The sequence below is a fragment of the Typopeltis vanoorti genome, chromosome 3, assembly GCF_054136105.1.
Source record: "Typopeltis vanoorti isolate ZY-2024b chromosome 3, IOZ_Tvanoo_1.0, whole genome shotgun sequence".
In the NCBI taxonomy this organism is placed as follows: Eukaryota; Metazoa; Arthropoda; class Arachnida; order Uropygi; family Thelyphonidae; genus Typopeltis; species Typopeltis vanoorti.
The window spans coordinates 175,349,385-175,363,891 of record NC_143551.1 but is presented as its reverse complement, the minus strand read 5'-3'; the positions used below and the strand labels follow the sequence as shown (position 1 = coordinate 175,363,891).

Sequence of the window (14,507 nt, the reverse complement as noted above, 5' to 3'; positions counted from 1 at the left end):
AAAAAAAAAAACGGGGAAAAAAAGGTTTAAAGAACTAAGAGGATATATTCAAATATATAGTGGAGTAAAGAAATATGAAAGAGCAAAAGCAAGAACCATTCTGATGATGTCAAAAAAAAAATAATAATTGGTTATAAATACTAGAATCGAATGCATCAAAGCAAATTAAATACTAAGAAGAAGATGAAACAGCGTGCAGACAAGGAGAAAGGTATATGTGTTGGTAGTTCATGCTGAGATTTTTGTCTTGGTTTAATTCAGAGCACAAGGCAGTACTAAGAAAATAATATATTTACTTCCTTAGTTGCTAATATTTCATTCATTTATTTATTTATTTTTTTAACCAGCATCTTCAGAGTGCAAATCAGTTTGTTACAGTACACAAACAGCAACGATTTGTTAAATGTGGGAAACAGTTTAAAATTATAACGGCAACATACAGAACTATAGACCTGATTGGCACCATCTATTGTAGGATACAGAGAGAAGTTGGCAAGTATTAATTTGATTTTAAAATAACTGTCTGACATTTTTTGATAAATTGATGCAACCATACTTGTTGAGGTTTGGTGAATGTTTTAAAACAGCTACTGATTCCAAAAAACAGTCCCTCTGACTTCTAATGACTTCTGTGAAGCAGTTTTGTTTTCTTCCATCTAATCCCCGTGAAAGGGTGTCCAAGACGTGGTCTACTAGTCTTGACTTGCCATAATGATGATGCTGAATGTATTTGTTATTCAAGGCAGATGTCAACAGATTTTCCTGCCTGTCCATAGCAGTAAGGTGAATAAGTTGAGCGGGTAAGCAGTGTTGAATTTCTACATTCAACACTGCCATGCTCAAACAGTGGTTTGGCTGTGCTGTGTAGATGATGTGTTTGCTATTTGGCTACATAGTTGCCAGTTTGATAGGTGGTTTAAATGTGGTGTGGAATTATTTGTTATGCATTCTAGATATCTTTTCAGCTGTGCCTTGAATGTATGGAATAGCAACAATCTTGTTATGGTCTTGTGCATTAGGGAAGGGAGGAGGAGATTTTTTTTTTTTGGGGGGGGGGATATTTAGTGTTTTCTCTATTTTCTGGGGATTATAACACTACTGCAGCAGTAATCAAACAGAACATGACAATAAACACTCGATATTCTACAAGATCATTCTATACAAAATCATAAACCATTATCCTGCTAATACACAAAAGAATAAAGTTTGTAAATTATAGAAAAAATGGTCACTTCTTGGTCCAAAGAAACTGTTAATAAGCTTAAGTCTTTTCAAACTCAAGATACACCCTTAAGCTCAGTTGTTGATAGCATAAACAGTTTTATATACAAACTTGTTAAAAATTCTGCACAATCACTACACTAGTTCTCCATCCCTTACAGGTATTTCTTTCTCCTTGATACAAAAGTATATTAAATAACCATATTCTAAAAAGTTCATGCATAATAATTAACTTTGATATTATTTCTCTATTTACTAATGCACCATTAACTAAGACCTTTGAATTGATAAAGTCCATCCCCCCCCCCCACAGATATATTTGAATTATTCAAATATAGTACTTGTATGATTATTTCATATGGTGGAAAGTAAAAGTGTACAATTAGATGGAGCAGCCATGGTTCCCCCCCCCCCCCCATGCTAATTTCTACATTCAACACTACTGCCATGCTCAAACAGTGGTTTGGCTGTGCTGTGTAGATGATGTGTTTGCTATTTGGCTACATAGTTCCAAGTTATTAGATTTTTATCCATTTAAATAGCCAATATATTAAAATTCACTACATAATCGAAAAGGAATCGGATAACTGTTTACCCTACCTACATACACACATGCATACATTAGTCACATGCCTTCTGAATGGTTCATTATCTTATTCTATTTACAGAAAGCCCAGACAAATTGGAAGATATTTGCACAATCACACCATCATCCAGCATAACAGTGTGCTGTTATGCTGGATGATGGTGTGATTAGCATATGCATGCACACAGAGAAGAGAGAGAGAGAGAGAGAGAGAGAGCCAGTCAGCCAGAGCCATCTTTTCCAGTGATACTGCTCTTATCACTTAACCCTCCTATCTTCACAACACTTTTTTTATCTAATGGATGTAATCCTAAAATGATTACACTTTTATTCTGAAAACACCCTCCAACTGTTCCTTAAATAATGTCTTTTCTTTTTAGGAATTTTTTTTTTTTTCAAGAATAGCATATTTTGAGTATTTTTTTGTCTGTAAATTGTGTGTATTCTCATAGCTGATTTGCCTGTATGCAGGATGAAAAACCCAAGTTTTAGAGAAAAAATCCTGTTACCTCAGTATGAGACTGGCTAACTCATCTTCAGTTGAAAAAGCCAATATAAAGAGTCCTCTTGTCACAACAAGAATTGAACTCGGATATTTTTTTCATCTGAAGGGTGCAGTTTCCTGTTGTCTTCCAATTGCATGCTGTTTTTATTATATACATGTATAAAATCCAAAGACATACTTCCAAAACCTTTTTTTTATTTCAAAAGTTGCTAAAACAAAAGAAGTTTTGTTTTGAAAGATGCCACAGTGTGCAAGCAGTTAATATGTTACGTACCTATTACGTACCAATTTAAAGTATGTATATTACATACTTTAAAGGCATTGCATTTTACATCTGCAGATAAGCTGAAATATTCATAAACATATAGTTGTTACTTTTTAGTGAGATATAAGAAAAGTAGATACACTGAAATAATATAGTTGTAGATCAAAAATTTATTAGATGTGGATAGAGCTGCACTGGTCAGTTACAAATAGTTCGGTTCCATAAAAAGAAACTGCTGGTGAGGTAACATGAGTCTACTATTAGAATCCAGAAACCTAACAGAATAAGTGTAGTATAAATATGGGGGGACTGCATATATAGAGAAAACAATCATTCAGTCTGTAGACCTGTGTGCAGTGACATGTTATTGTTGATGTTTCGGTGGTGATATTCATACTGTACTTTAGATTTGTTACATATTTAAGAATACAAATTACTCATTCAATGAATTAACATATATGATATTGCTGTATGAAGAAGCACAGTAACATTGCAGCCACTGTGTCTTTATACAAAAAAATGTTCAATACAGAAGTATCCAAATTCCAGAACATTTATTTTTCTAGATTGTTATTTGAAAAGAAAAAAATCACATATTGTCCATTATTATAATTGATAATATATAGTTGATAATATATGTCAAAATCCAGTCAAAACAATATATCATTCAAACAACAATTTGACTGGTGATAGTGATACAGAGCAATTCAAATGCAATTCAATTCTGCCCAAGAATCTATGAATAGTCTGTCAGGCAGCGTCGTAAAAAATATGGACTGTTCCAAGTAATGCTGTTTTTTATAGATCATATGGGGTCACTTCTTGATGTTCAATTCTCTTAAATACTTGGATAGCTTTTTTGAAATTGCACCAAGTGCATCAGTAGCTATTGGGATGACTTTGGTGTGTTTAATCCATATCTGGCCAACTTTGATTGCTAGATCTCGATATTTATTAATTTTTTTTCTTCTAGTTCTTTGTTGTTAATGTTGTTATCACTGGGTACAACGATATCAATAATCCAAACCTGTCGGTGTTCAATAATTGTGATGTCAGGTCTATTGTGTTCCAAATGCCGATCAGTTTGTATTCTAAAGTCCTAGAGAATTTTCATTGTTTCATTTTCCAATACCGTCTATTTTATGCTGCCACCACTTATCAGAAGTAGGAAAGCCATATTTTTTTGCATACATGCTAGTGAATTATTTTGGCCACTTGATCATGGTGGTATTTATAATCAGTTTGAGCTATCTTGCCGCAGTCACTGATTAGATGTTCTGCAGTCTCATCTTTCTGATCACATAATCTGCATTTGCTATGATTATTGATGTTCAGAATTTTTGCTTTGATTGCATTAGTTTGTAATGCCTGTTCTTGAGCTGCTAGAATAAATCCTTTTGTTTCTTTTTTAATGTATCCATATTGTAGCCATTGCCACATCTTGTTCATGTCAGTTTTTATTTCAATATCTCAAAGAAATTGGCCCTGCAAGGGTTTATTTTTCCAGTGCATGTATCAATTATTTTGCTGTTCCTTTTTATAATCAGATTTGTTTTCTGTTGCTTTTAGAAGGCCCTCTTGTGTAATTGCGTGAAGCATTTGCTCAGAGCTATAGTCGATTTAACATTGTAAACTAATTTCTCTAGTTCTTCTTCTTTCACAGTCTGTCTCACTTGCAGCAGACCCCATTCACCACTTCTTCTTGGTAGGTACAACCAGTCAATGCCACTTTGTGGATGTAATGCATGATGCATAATCATTAATTTTTCTAGTTTTGTGGTCCAATTTGTCCAGGTCTTCTTTTGTTCAATCTATTATGCCAGTTGTGTATCGGATCATTACTATAGCCCAACAGTTCATTGCTCTAATTGTGTTTAATCCATTTAGTTTTGTTTTCAAAATATTTCTAATGCTTTTGGTTATTCTGCTGCTGCCTGTTGCTTAACTTTCAAATGGAGAATATCACTGGCTTCTAATATTCCTAGATATTTATAGTGTTCGTTAGCTGAAATTGCTTTTATATGTCTCTCTTGATCAAAATTAAAATTGCTAATGTTATTAATTTTTCCTCATTTAAATTGTGCATTTTTCTAAACCAAATTTCATTTTGATGTCCTGACTGAAAATGTGAACTGTGTTTAGTAGAGAGCCTATTTGCTGTGCTGATTTTCCATATAACTTCAAGTCATCCATAATCTTCATATTATATTTAGGAATTTCATATCCAAGTTTTGTTTTCTTCAAAATCATAGACAAAGGTATCAAAGAAATGTTGAAGTGTAATTGGTGACAAGGAATCACCTTGGAAAATTCCACGTTTAATGCTAATATCTGCGAATTGTTCATTATTGACTATTAAAGTTGTTTTCCATGATTTTATAGCAGCAGTCAGAAATGAACATATGTTTTGGGAGGGAATCGAATGCTTTCTTATAGTCTATCCATGCCATGGATAGACTATAAGGATTGGGTTTTTATTAATAAGGATCTGGTCTTTTGTTCAACTAGATTTTTGAAAATTGCCTTTTTGTTCAATTGAATAAATCTGAGTATCTGATAAGTAGTGGTATATGGAATTTGCTGTGATTGCAGTGGACAGCTTAAGTATAGTTGGTAGGCATGTTATTGGATGATAGTCACTTGGGTCCGCACCCTTATCCTTATCTTTCATGAAGAGAAAAGTATGCCCAGATATCATCCAGTCTTCCACTAAGCCTGACTGCCATTGTTCTACCATTCAATCATGTATACTGGTTAGATGTTTTAGCCAAAATGCATGTAGTTTGTCTTTGCCAGGGACACTCCAGTTTTTTAATTTTCTAGCTTGTGCACTGACCATTTCTTTAGTGATAATGACATTTTGCATTTGTTTTTGTTTCATTTCTGATTCTATTTCCTTAATCCATGAAGCATCTTTATTATGTTCAATAGGATTATCCCAGATTGGCTTACAAAATTTGAGTGTTTGTTCTTTTTCTGGTGAATGATTCTTTGCTTTGTATTTCTCTGGAGAAACTGAAAGAATTGACATCGGTTCAGTCGAAATTGCATATTTTGTACATATTGGTTTATTTTTGCTTCATATCTTTTAATTTTCTGTGCAGTCATATAATTCTTTGTTTTAGCTCTTTGCTAACTTCAGCAATTGTTCTGCTGGCCAAATATATGTTTTATCATAGATTGAAAGCCACATGGCTATTTTTCTGGCAACCTTAATAATAATGAAGGAGATATAAATCTTTTGATGTTTAACTGCCAGTAAGCGAAACTCGAGGAACTCGGACTAAGATCTATGAGTTTCATGCTGAAAAAACTATCGGCAAATCCAAGTGTAAGTAACCACTTGGTAATGCAACACCAAGGCAACTCGAATCAAAGGTGGAGCAAGCTCCCTCACTATCCTTGATATTTTCTCACAATGTAAAAACACAGCCCCTAGGGGATGTAATACTGTAATTACATTATGAGGAGAGGTCACTACCCAGACCGGTTTCAACCTTTTTTGAGGTCTCATCAGTTAAACATCAAAAGATTTATATCTCCTTCATTATTATTAAGGTTGCCAGAAAAATAGCCATTTGGCTTTCAATCTATGTTATAATATACAGGCACACCTTTATGGCATTCGTATAGTGAAGGTATGCAAGTTCTTTTCACTTAAACCTTGTTATCTTCCAGTCTACTTACTCACTGATTAGACCTCAAAAAAGGTTGAAACCGGTCTGGGTAGTGACCTCTCCTCATAATGTAATTACAGTATTACATCCCCTAGGGGCTGTGTTTTTACAATGTGAGAAAATATCAAGGATAGTGAGGGAGCTTGCTCCACCTTTGATTCGAGTTGCTTTGGTGTTGCACTACTAAGTGGTTACTTACACTTGGATTTGCCGATAGTTTTTTCGGTATGAAACTCATAGATCTTAGTCTGAGTTCTTAGAGTTTCGCTTACTGGCAGTTAAACATCAAAAGATTTATATCTCCTTCATTATATGTTTTATCAGTTTGTTTTTGATGCTATTATTTTTCAGCCGTCCTTCTTTAAGGTTCCTTAAGTTGCTCAGATCAACTTGAAGTTTGTTGACTTTTCATTCCAACTGGATTTTCCATGGTGCAAATTGCTTCATTCTTGGCTTTTGCTCTTGAAGTTTGCAACCAGCTTCACTGTAATGATATAGACTGTGCTGTATAAGAGAGCTGATTTGTTTCCTTTATACTGTTGCGATTGTTTTTTTTTTCACAGCATTTGTGTATAGCTTAGATTTATGTAAAGCTTTTAATGGCAGTAGCCTTATACAGTCATTTATGGAGTTAATGTGTTCCAATATTTCTGACTTCATTTTACACTGTACTTCTGTCAAACCATTCTGAGGTATGTTGTCAACTTGATGCTCACTGAGTTAAATTCCAAAGTTAGATATAGCTACCTTCTGATGATTTGCTGCTACTGGAGTTGTTGGTTTATTACGTAACTCTTGCAGCTCAAGTTCAGTGAATATTTTGTTGCAGAAAATGAAATTCGTTTGGTCCATAAGTCTGTTCTGTTATTGTAGATTGTTTTTTTTTTCATATTAAATGCATACACTTGCTAAAACTCATTTGATCTGTAAAAAATTTCATAACTTCTCTGTTTTCTTCAAAAGTCCATTTTTTATATTTGGTTTCTTCCAGTTTTATTAGCTTCCTGCGCTGGTTGCCCAGCAAGGAACTGGGTTCTGTAGCCCACTGATGCCCAGGATCCCCCCAAATATCTGACACAGTCCTTGATGACTAGGGCATTGACTGATCCGGTATGGATTTCTTCTTGCTTTTCACAATTGAGATGGAACACTGTTAGTCTGGTTCCTCAGTTGAGAGCCGTCTGACTAGGATGGCCCTTCTGGTAGCTATGGTACTGCCAGCATAGCTCTCAACATCATTGAAGCACGCAAGTCCCACCACCAAGACAAGGCCGTGTTCCTCGAGGGGATTATTATTTATTTATTTATTATTATTATTTTTTTTTTGGTAGACTATGAAATCACAGAAGCATGGATCGAAGAGGATGCTGTGTATGCTTTTGAATGATCCCCCCTAGTACTATTAACAGGCAATTTTCTGCTTGTCACTACCTTTCTAAGTTTATAGTGTGGTGAATGTTGCATGCTTACTTGTATCCATTCTTTATATGTTCTGTTTTTAAACTTTACAAGTGCTGGATTTTGAGTTTTGAAAAGCATTCTACAAATGGCTACTGCAATAATGGATGCACTGCATCCACCACTAAGTGTTGTTGATAGGATGAAGCCTGCATTCAGACAGATTGAGATTTCAAATAGTCATAGTCAACATACCTTGACTGATGAAAATCCACACTATTTTCAGGAAATACTATTCCAATGGTAGTCTCCTGAGTTCTTATGTGCTGCTGCTCCAACTATCAAGACTTCTTATTTACCTTTTTTTTTAGTTTATCTGAATATTTAATGCAATTACTGCATTAAATGTTTAGATAAACTTTAGATAAACCACCAATAGTGCAACAAACAGTGTGGATATTTCATAATGGGAACTCGAGCCCATTTTTCTCATGAATACCAAGTCACATTAATCTATCTACTACATTGATAGATAGGGTAAAATGAACCATTTGTACATCCATATTCTTCTAATCTCATTTCTGACTTCTGTTATGAGCCCACCTGAAGATCATCATTTACACCCAGCAATATAGCATACAGGATGAGCTGTGGAATGCCATTGAAGACCGGAATAGCATTATGTGGGACATTAACAGGACATTTATACAAACATACTAGGGGGGGGGGGATCCATCCTCCTGGCACCTGAGTTCCGGGCTGGTAAGACAGAAAACATGACATAAAAACATTTCAAATTTCAGCTTATCTTTTTATATATAGAGAGTAGATATAATAACAGCACTGATGAAGACTTTAACCCTGCAACCGTCCGTCATGTCTAGACATCCAGCTAAATCTGGATACGATTCTGTAACACCCATTGAATAACATGGATGAGAAGTTCAGTTTGGTCTCACTATTTCATCCACCTTGGCCGGTAAGGAGGTTAAAGAAGCATGTGGGTTATCTTGGAGGATATGGAGGATTTAAGGTGGAACACTGTCAAGACCAGAAAAGCTGCTGACTACCAGGGTAAGGAAGTTATTGCAAATATTCATAGAAAGGTGAATTTCATAATAGCATTTTTGAGTAACAACACTGTTCATTATCATAACACTGTTTGTTCATACAGACATCTCAAGACTTCAGTGCTAAGCCTTGAAATGTATGTGGTAAAGTGACTAGAAACTGGATGACAGAGTTATGAAGTGTGTCATATTTTTACAGTATTCAGTTAAACTTTATTTCTTGGGTAATCAGTAAAGTTGTTTTGTTTTATACCCTATTATTTTTAACAAAATATTTTGTTGTACAGATTACGTTCGGGGAAATAGACCACCACACTTACATCCAGGTATGGTACATCCAAATTTAAGGGATACCGCTGGAAGTCATGGTGAGAGGGTTCATGTAAGAGAAGGTAGGGTAAGTATTATCCAAATTGATTTATATAAGTTAATTTGTAGCTTAGACTCATAATGTGAAATTTAGCATGCTTATTACCAAGTTGTCCTTTTCTATTCTATTATTTCACTCTTCCTTACTAGAGATAAACCTCTTCATCATTAACCTAGTAACTTGCAGAATATTAAGCATATTGTAGAATAAACTTAGTTATCCAGATACGAATTATCTGCTATTAATCAACAAGTGCTTAGTTCTGTAGTCATGATTATCAGTGATACGATAATCAAGATTGCTTTGTGCACTCCAACCCTCTGTTGTCTTGGTTTATAATTGTTTAAAAACAAAATAATGATTGCAATTCTTCATTTTTTTAAACATTATAAAAAAATAAAATAAATCCTTGAATACTTTTTATTCCCAAATGGAGTATGCAGAGTTCCTTTAGTCTTAACCTTTCTTGCAGATTGGTAGGCAGCTAGTCTCCATCCTCTAGCCATCACTGATAGTGAGCTTGAGGCTCTCAGTGAGTCGAAGCTTTCAGGGAAGATATTATGGTAGACTAATGCTGTTGTCTTGGGGGGGAGGGGAGGAATCCTAAACCTTAATAGGTATATATCTTAAATAGTATGTGTTCTACAGTCAGTTTTTTATTTATTTATTTTATTTTTTTATGTAATAATTTATTGAAACATACACAGAAAAAAAAAAGCCAGCACTTTATTTATTTATTTATTTTTATTTTTTATTTTTATTTTTTTAAGTTATTTCCTACTATACACCATTATCATGAACCCACTTTCTATAACAGAGTACTGAATAAGTCTCGGCCAGCATTCCATAATGTCCTTTAAGAATTCTAAAAGAAATTCACAGTAGCAAACTTTTCAGTATAATAAACTATAATTGACTCTGACTATAGCAGACATAGTTATAACAAACTCACTTGCTATACTGCATTGCCAAAAAGTTCCAAATGAAATCCAATGGGCACAATGCTATTCTAAATAAAATTCATTATAGCAAACCGTTTCCTGTATTTGTTACACACTGTTTTCTTTGATCCCCATGAGTGTTCTGTAGTGGGAGTTCATTGTATTTCTTTGATCCCTTTGAGTTCTTTATAGTCAGAGTTGGCTGGAGCTGTAATTTCATTAACATTAGACCTCAAGTAATTGCACTGACATCAGAAATTTCTGCCAATAATTGCTAAGACAGAAGAAATATTCAAAACAATAATGCAATGTGTACTTGTGTAATCTTGTTTTGAATATTTATTTTTGGTAATAACTATTAAGAAGCAGTTATTAGTAGGAATTTTTTGTGGTCTTTGCGGTTTCTTGAAGTGTAATTCCAGCTGTGATGGGTAATGAAATTCTAGCTGGTCAACTGTATGTGATGCTGGAATCCATGATGCTAAAACTGATCAGTCAGTTGTAATGTTAATTATATTGAAATAGCTATACTATATGGATATTGAAGGGAATCATTTTACTTTTTTGAGCAGGATAATTTCTTACAGCATCAGCAGATTCCACTTTTAAATTTAGTCCTGTGGCTATCCTTGTCTATTCTATTCTCTGAAAGTATATTATAAGATTGTAAATAACATGAAATGTTCAACATTCTTATATGCAAAAACAAACATTTTTCAGTTCTTTTAAGGTTACATGGTGATCAGCATTTATTTTGATAAATTATGGAGACTAAATTGTGACACCTAGGACAATTAAAAAATTGAATTTTATATACTATATGGTCTCCCAACCAACATAGCTGATAAAATGCAATTAGAAACTTCTAATATTTTAAATAATACTAAAGCAATAACTATCAACTTCACCAAAACTGAATTAGCAGCTGTGAAATCTTTAAAAGCAAGTCAGAATATGGTATGAATTACTATAGCCGATAAAGGGAGTGCTACTATTATTTTAAACTTGAACAACTTTTAAAAAAATGAATCAGTCTCAGACAACAGAATCTATCAACCTGTGAAATATAACCCAACTAATCAGATTAAAAATAAAACAGTAGAATTACTTAAATCAGTCACTTCTTGGCCTGCAGACGCAGTTAAAAAAAAAAAAAAACCACTGCACTAAGCTCATGTCCTAAAAATTTATGATTTGCCTAAGATTCATAATTTTTTTTATTTTGGTTTAACCAATAAGAATACAATTTCGTCGGCTAAATCCCAAATTGCCAGCCCATCCTTGTTCGTTCAGTATCAAAGTAGATACCCAACAGGGTGCACCACGAGAAGGTGAGGATTGGACATTAGGTCAGAAGCCCTGGTCGGTTCTCCGCATTCCTTTAAAGGCTATGTGGAGGTCTCCTCTCAGTTATACAGCTTTGACCCTTAAGCACCCCAAAATAAAAAATGATGGTACAACATGACAAAATTTCATGCCGGCTGGGGCGTCGCCCGGTTAAACAAGGCCCCCGTTGTTTTTGCCAGGGAACCAGGGCGAACAGCGAAAAGTCAGCTACTGGAACAAATCTGAAAACAAACCCCAACTCAACATCACCAGAGTTAAAGATCGGTACTATCAACGTAAGAAGCCTGAATGGCAAAGAAATGGAGCTAGCTGAGGAATTAGATAAGTACAAGTTCAACATAATAGGGGTGACTGAAACAAAAAAGACCAAAACTGGTGAGATCTTTCTGAGCAATAAATACAAAATGTTATATTCAGGCAATGACAATCAAGGAAAAGAAGGAGTAGCCATAGTATTCAACACAAAATACGAGGCTAATCTTCTTGAATGGCAGTCAGTCTCAAGTAGAGTAATGTGGGCAAATATGAGAATGGGGAACTGGACAATGAGACTTATTTGTGCCTATGGTCCCACAGAAGGTTCTACTAAGGTAGAAGTGGAGGAATTTTTTGAGGCTTTAGAAAAAGCAACTGACACAATGAAAAATGAAAAGTTGGTCCTTGTTGGGGATCTAAATAGCAGAGTAGGAAATGATTGTGAGACATACAAAAATATTTTGGGAAAATTTGGAGAAAAGAGCAAAGCTAATAATAATGGCAAATATCTGTTGGATTTCTGCTCAGGACATGGACTGGTTATTACTAACACCATGTTCCAACATAAAAATGTGCACAAATTCACATGGAGAGAAGAGGCTAGGAATAAGAAAAGTCTCATTGACTATGTTATTGTTGATAGTGATGTTTTCTCCCTGGTGCAGAACACCAGAGTGTACAGAGGATTTGAAATTGGAAGTGATCACTATTTAGTCTTGAGCAGGATAAAATTGAATTTCATATTGAAAAGAATAACATGTAAGAAAGTTTTAAAGCGAATAAAAGTTGAGCAGCTCTCAGATGTGAACTGTAGACTAAAATACAGAAATATTATTGAAAAGAAAATGAAAGAGTTTGAGAACAGGAATCAAACCTTGGAGATTCAGTGGCAAACTCTGAAGGAAACATTGATTGATTCTGCCAGAGAGGCATGTGGTGAGGTTGTGTGCAAGGATAAAAAAATCAGAACTCCCTGGTGGACACAGGAAGTTAAAGAGGCAGTGAAGGAAAAGAAGAAAGCATATCAAAAGTTCCTGGCAAATAAGTCAGCTTTTACTCTTACAGAATACAGAGACAAATGTAAGAAAGCTAAACAGTGTGTAAAACTAGCTAAACAAAAGTCATGGGAGGACTTTGGCAAGAATATAGAAAATAAATATCAAGAAGGTGGCAAAATATTCTGGAGGTTGTTGAAGAAGCTTAGGAATGGAGGAAAGAGTGCTATAAAAGGAATTAGAGATGATAAAGGTGAAATGAAAACAGGAGAAAAAGATATCCTTGAAGTATGGAGTAATTACTTTGAAAAACTGCTAAATGAAACAAGCAGTGATGACAGCACAGTGATAAAAGACACTGACCAGGCATGCAGTCTGGAATACATATCCATACTTGAAGTAGAAAAAGCCATCAAAGGCTTGAAATGTGGAAAGGCAGCAGGAGTAGATGATATTCGACCAGAAATGCTGAAGTATGGTGGTGTAAGAGTCTTACAGTGGCTGCACTGCATAGTTCAGAAAGCCTGGACAGAGGGACGAATTCCCGATGATTGGAGTAGAGCTCTCATAGTACCCATATATAAAAAGGGAAATAAAACTGAATGTGAGAATTACAGAGGTATTTCCCTACTGAGTGTTCCTGGCAAGATCTATGCAAGTATACTTGAGAAACGGTTGAGAAGAATTGTGGAAGAAAAGCTTGGTGAAGAACAAGCTGGATTCAGGCCAAATAGAGGCTGTCAGGATCAGATCTTCACTTTACGACAAATAGTCGAGAAAGCATGGGAATATAACAAAGATCTGTATTTAAGTTTTGTCGATTTGGAAAAGGCATATGACAAGGTGCCAAGAGAGAAGCTATTCAATACGCTGCAGTGATATGGTGTCAATGGGGCATTATATCAAGCAGTACTTAGTCTTTATTTGAGTTGTGAGTCAGCAGTTAGAATTGAAGGAAGTACAGGAAGATGGTTTAATGTTAAATCTGGTGTGAGACAAGGATGTACATTATCCCCTCTGTTATTCATTATCTATATGGATCACATTATGAAGGAATGTGGTATTAAACCTGATATCAAAATTGGAGATGTTAATGTCAGCTCTTTGCTTTATGCAGATGATGTTATACTTCTAAATAAATCAGCTACAAGTCTGCAAGATTCTCTGACTAAATTGAATAGCTGTTGTAATAGATATGGTATGAAGGTCAGCAATAAAAAGACAAAGACAATGAAAATAGGCAGAATCATTGAAAATGTCAACTGTGCTGTGAATGGAGAACCTGTGGAACAAGTAAAACATTTCAGCTACTTAGGCACAATTTTTACTGAAGATGGTAAACTAAATATAGAAATAGACAACAGAATCAGCAAAGCTGGTATCGTGGGAAGTCAATTGAATAAATTCATATGGAATAAGAAAGAAATTAGTCGGAACAATAAATTAGCTGTATACAAGACTGTGTTCAAACCAATTTTAACTTATGGATCTGAGAGCTGGGTCAGAAGTAAAACACTTGACCAAAGACTAGAGACCGCAGATACGAGAGTCCTGAGAAAGATTAGAGGTGTGAACAGATGGCATCAATGGGAATATCATGTTAAAAATGAGGATATTAGGAAAGAACTTGACATTGTCAGCATCCAGGAATGCGTTAGCAGAGCTAATCTCAGATGGTATGGTCACTTAAATAGAATGGGAGAGGAAAGATTAGCAAAACAAGTGTTCTCTGCCAGGTTGGCAGGAAAACGACCCAGAGGAAGACCAAGATATAGGTGGATTGATACGGTACAAAGTGCCTTAGACGATAGAAATATAAGATCTGATAATGTTGGAGTCTTGACAAGTAACAGACTGATTTGGAGGAAAATTGTAGA

At 34.9% G+C, this 14,507-nt stretch overlaps 1 protein-coding gene across 1 annotated transcript in view; it reads left to right on the top strand.

The window, feature by feature from the left end:
- The window catches only part of LOC150108757 (uncharacterized), a 144,361-nt gene that overhangs the window by 17,249 nt on the left and 112,605 nt on the right, over positions 1–14,507 (top strand). The window contains exon 2 of the mRNA XM_090416214.1: positions 9,010–9,119. Within this exon, the coding sequence (XP_090272340.1) occupies positions 9,010–9,119 (110 nt within the window). The remainder of the gene's footprint in view (positions 1–9,009; positions 9,120–14,507) is intronic.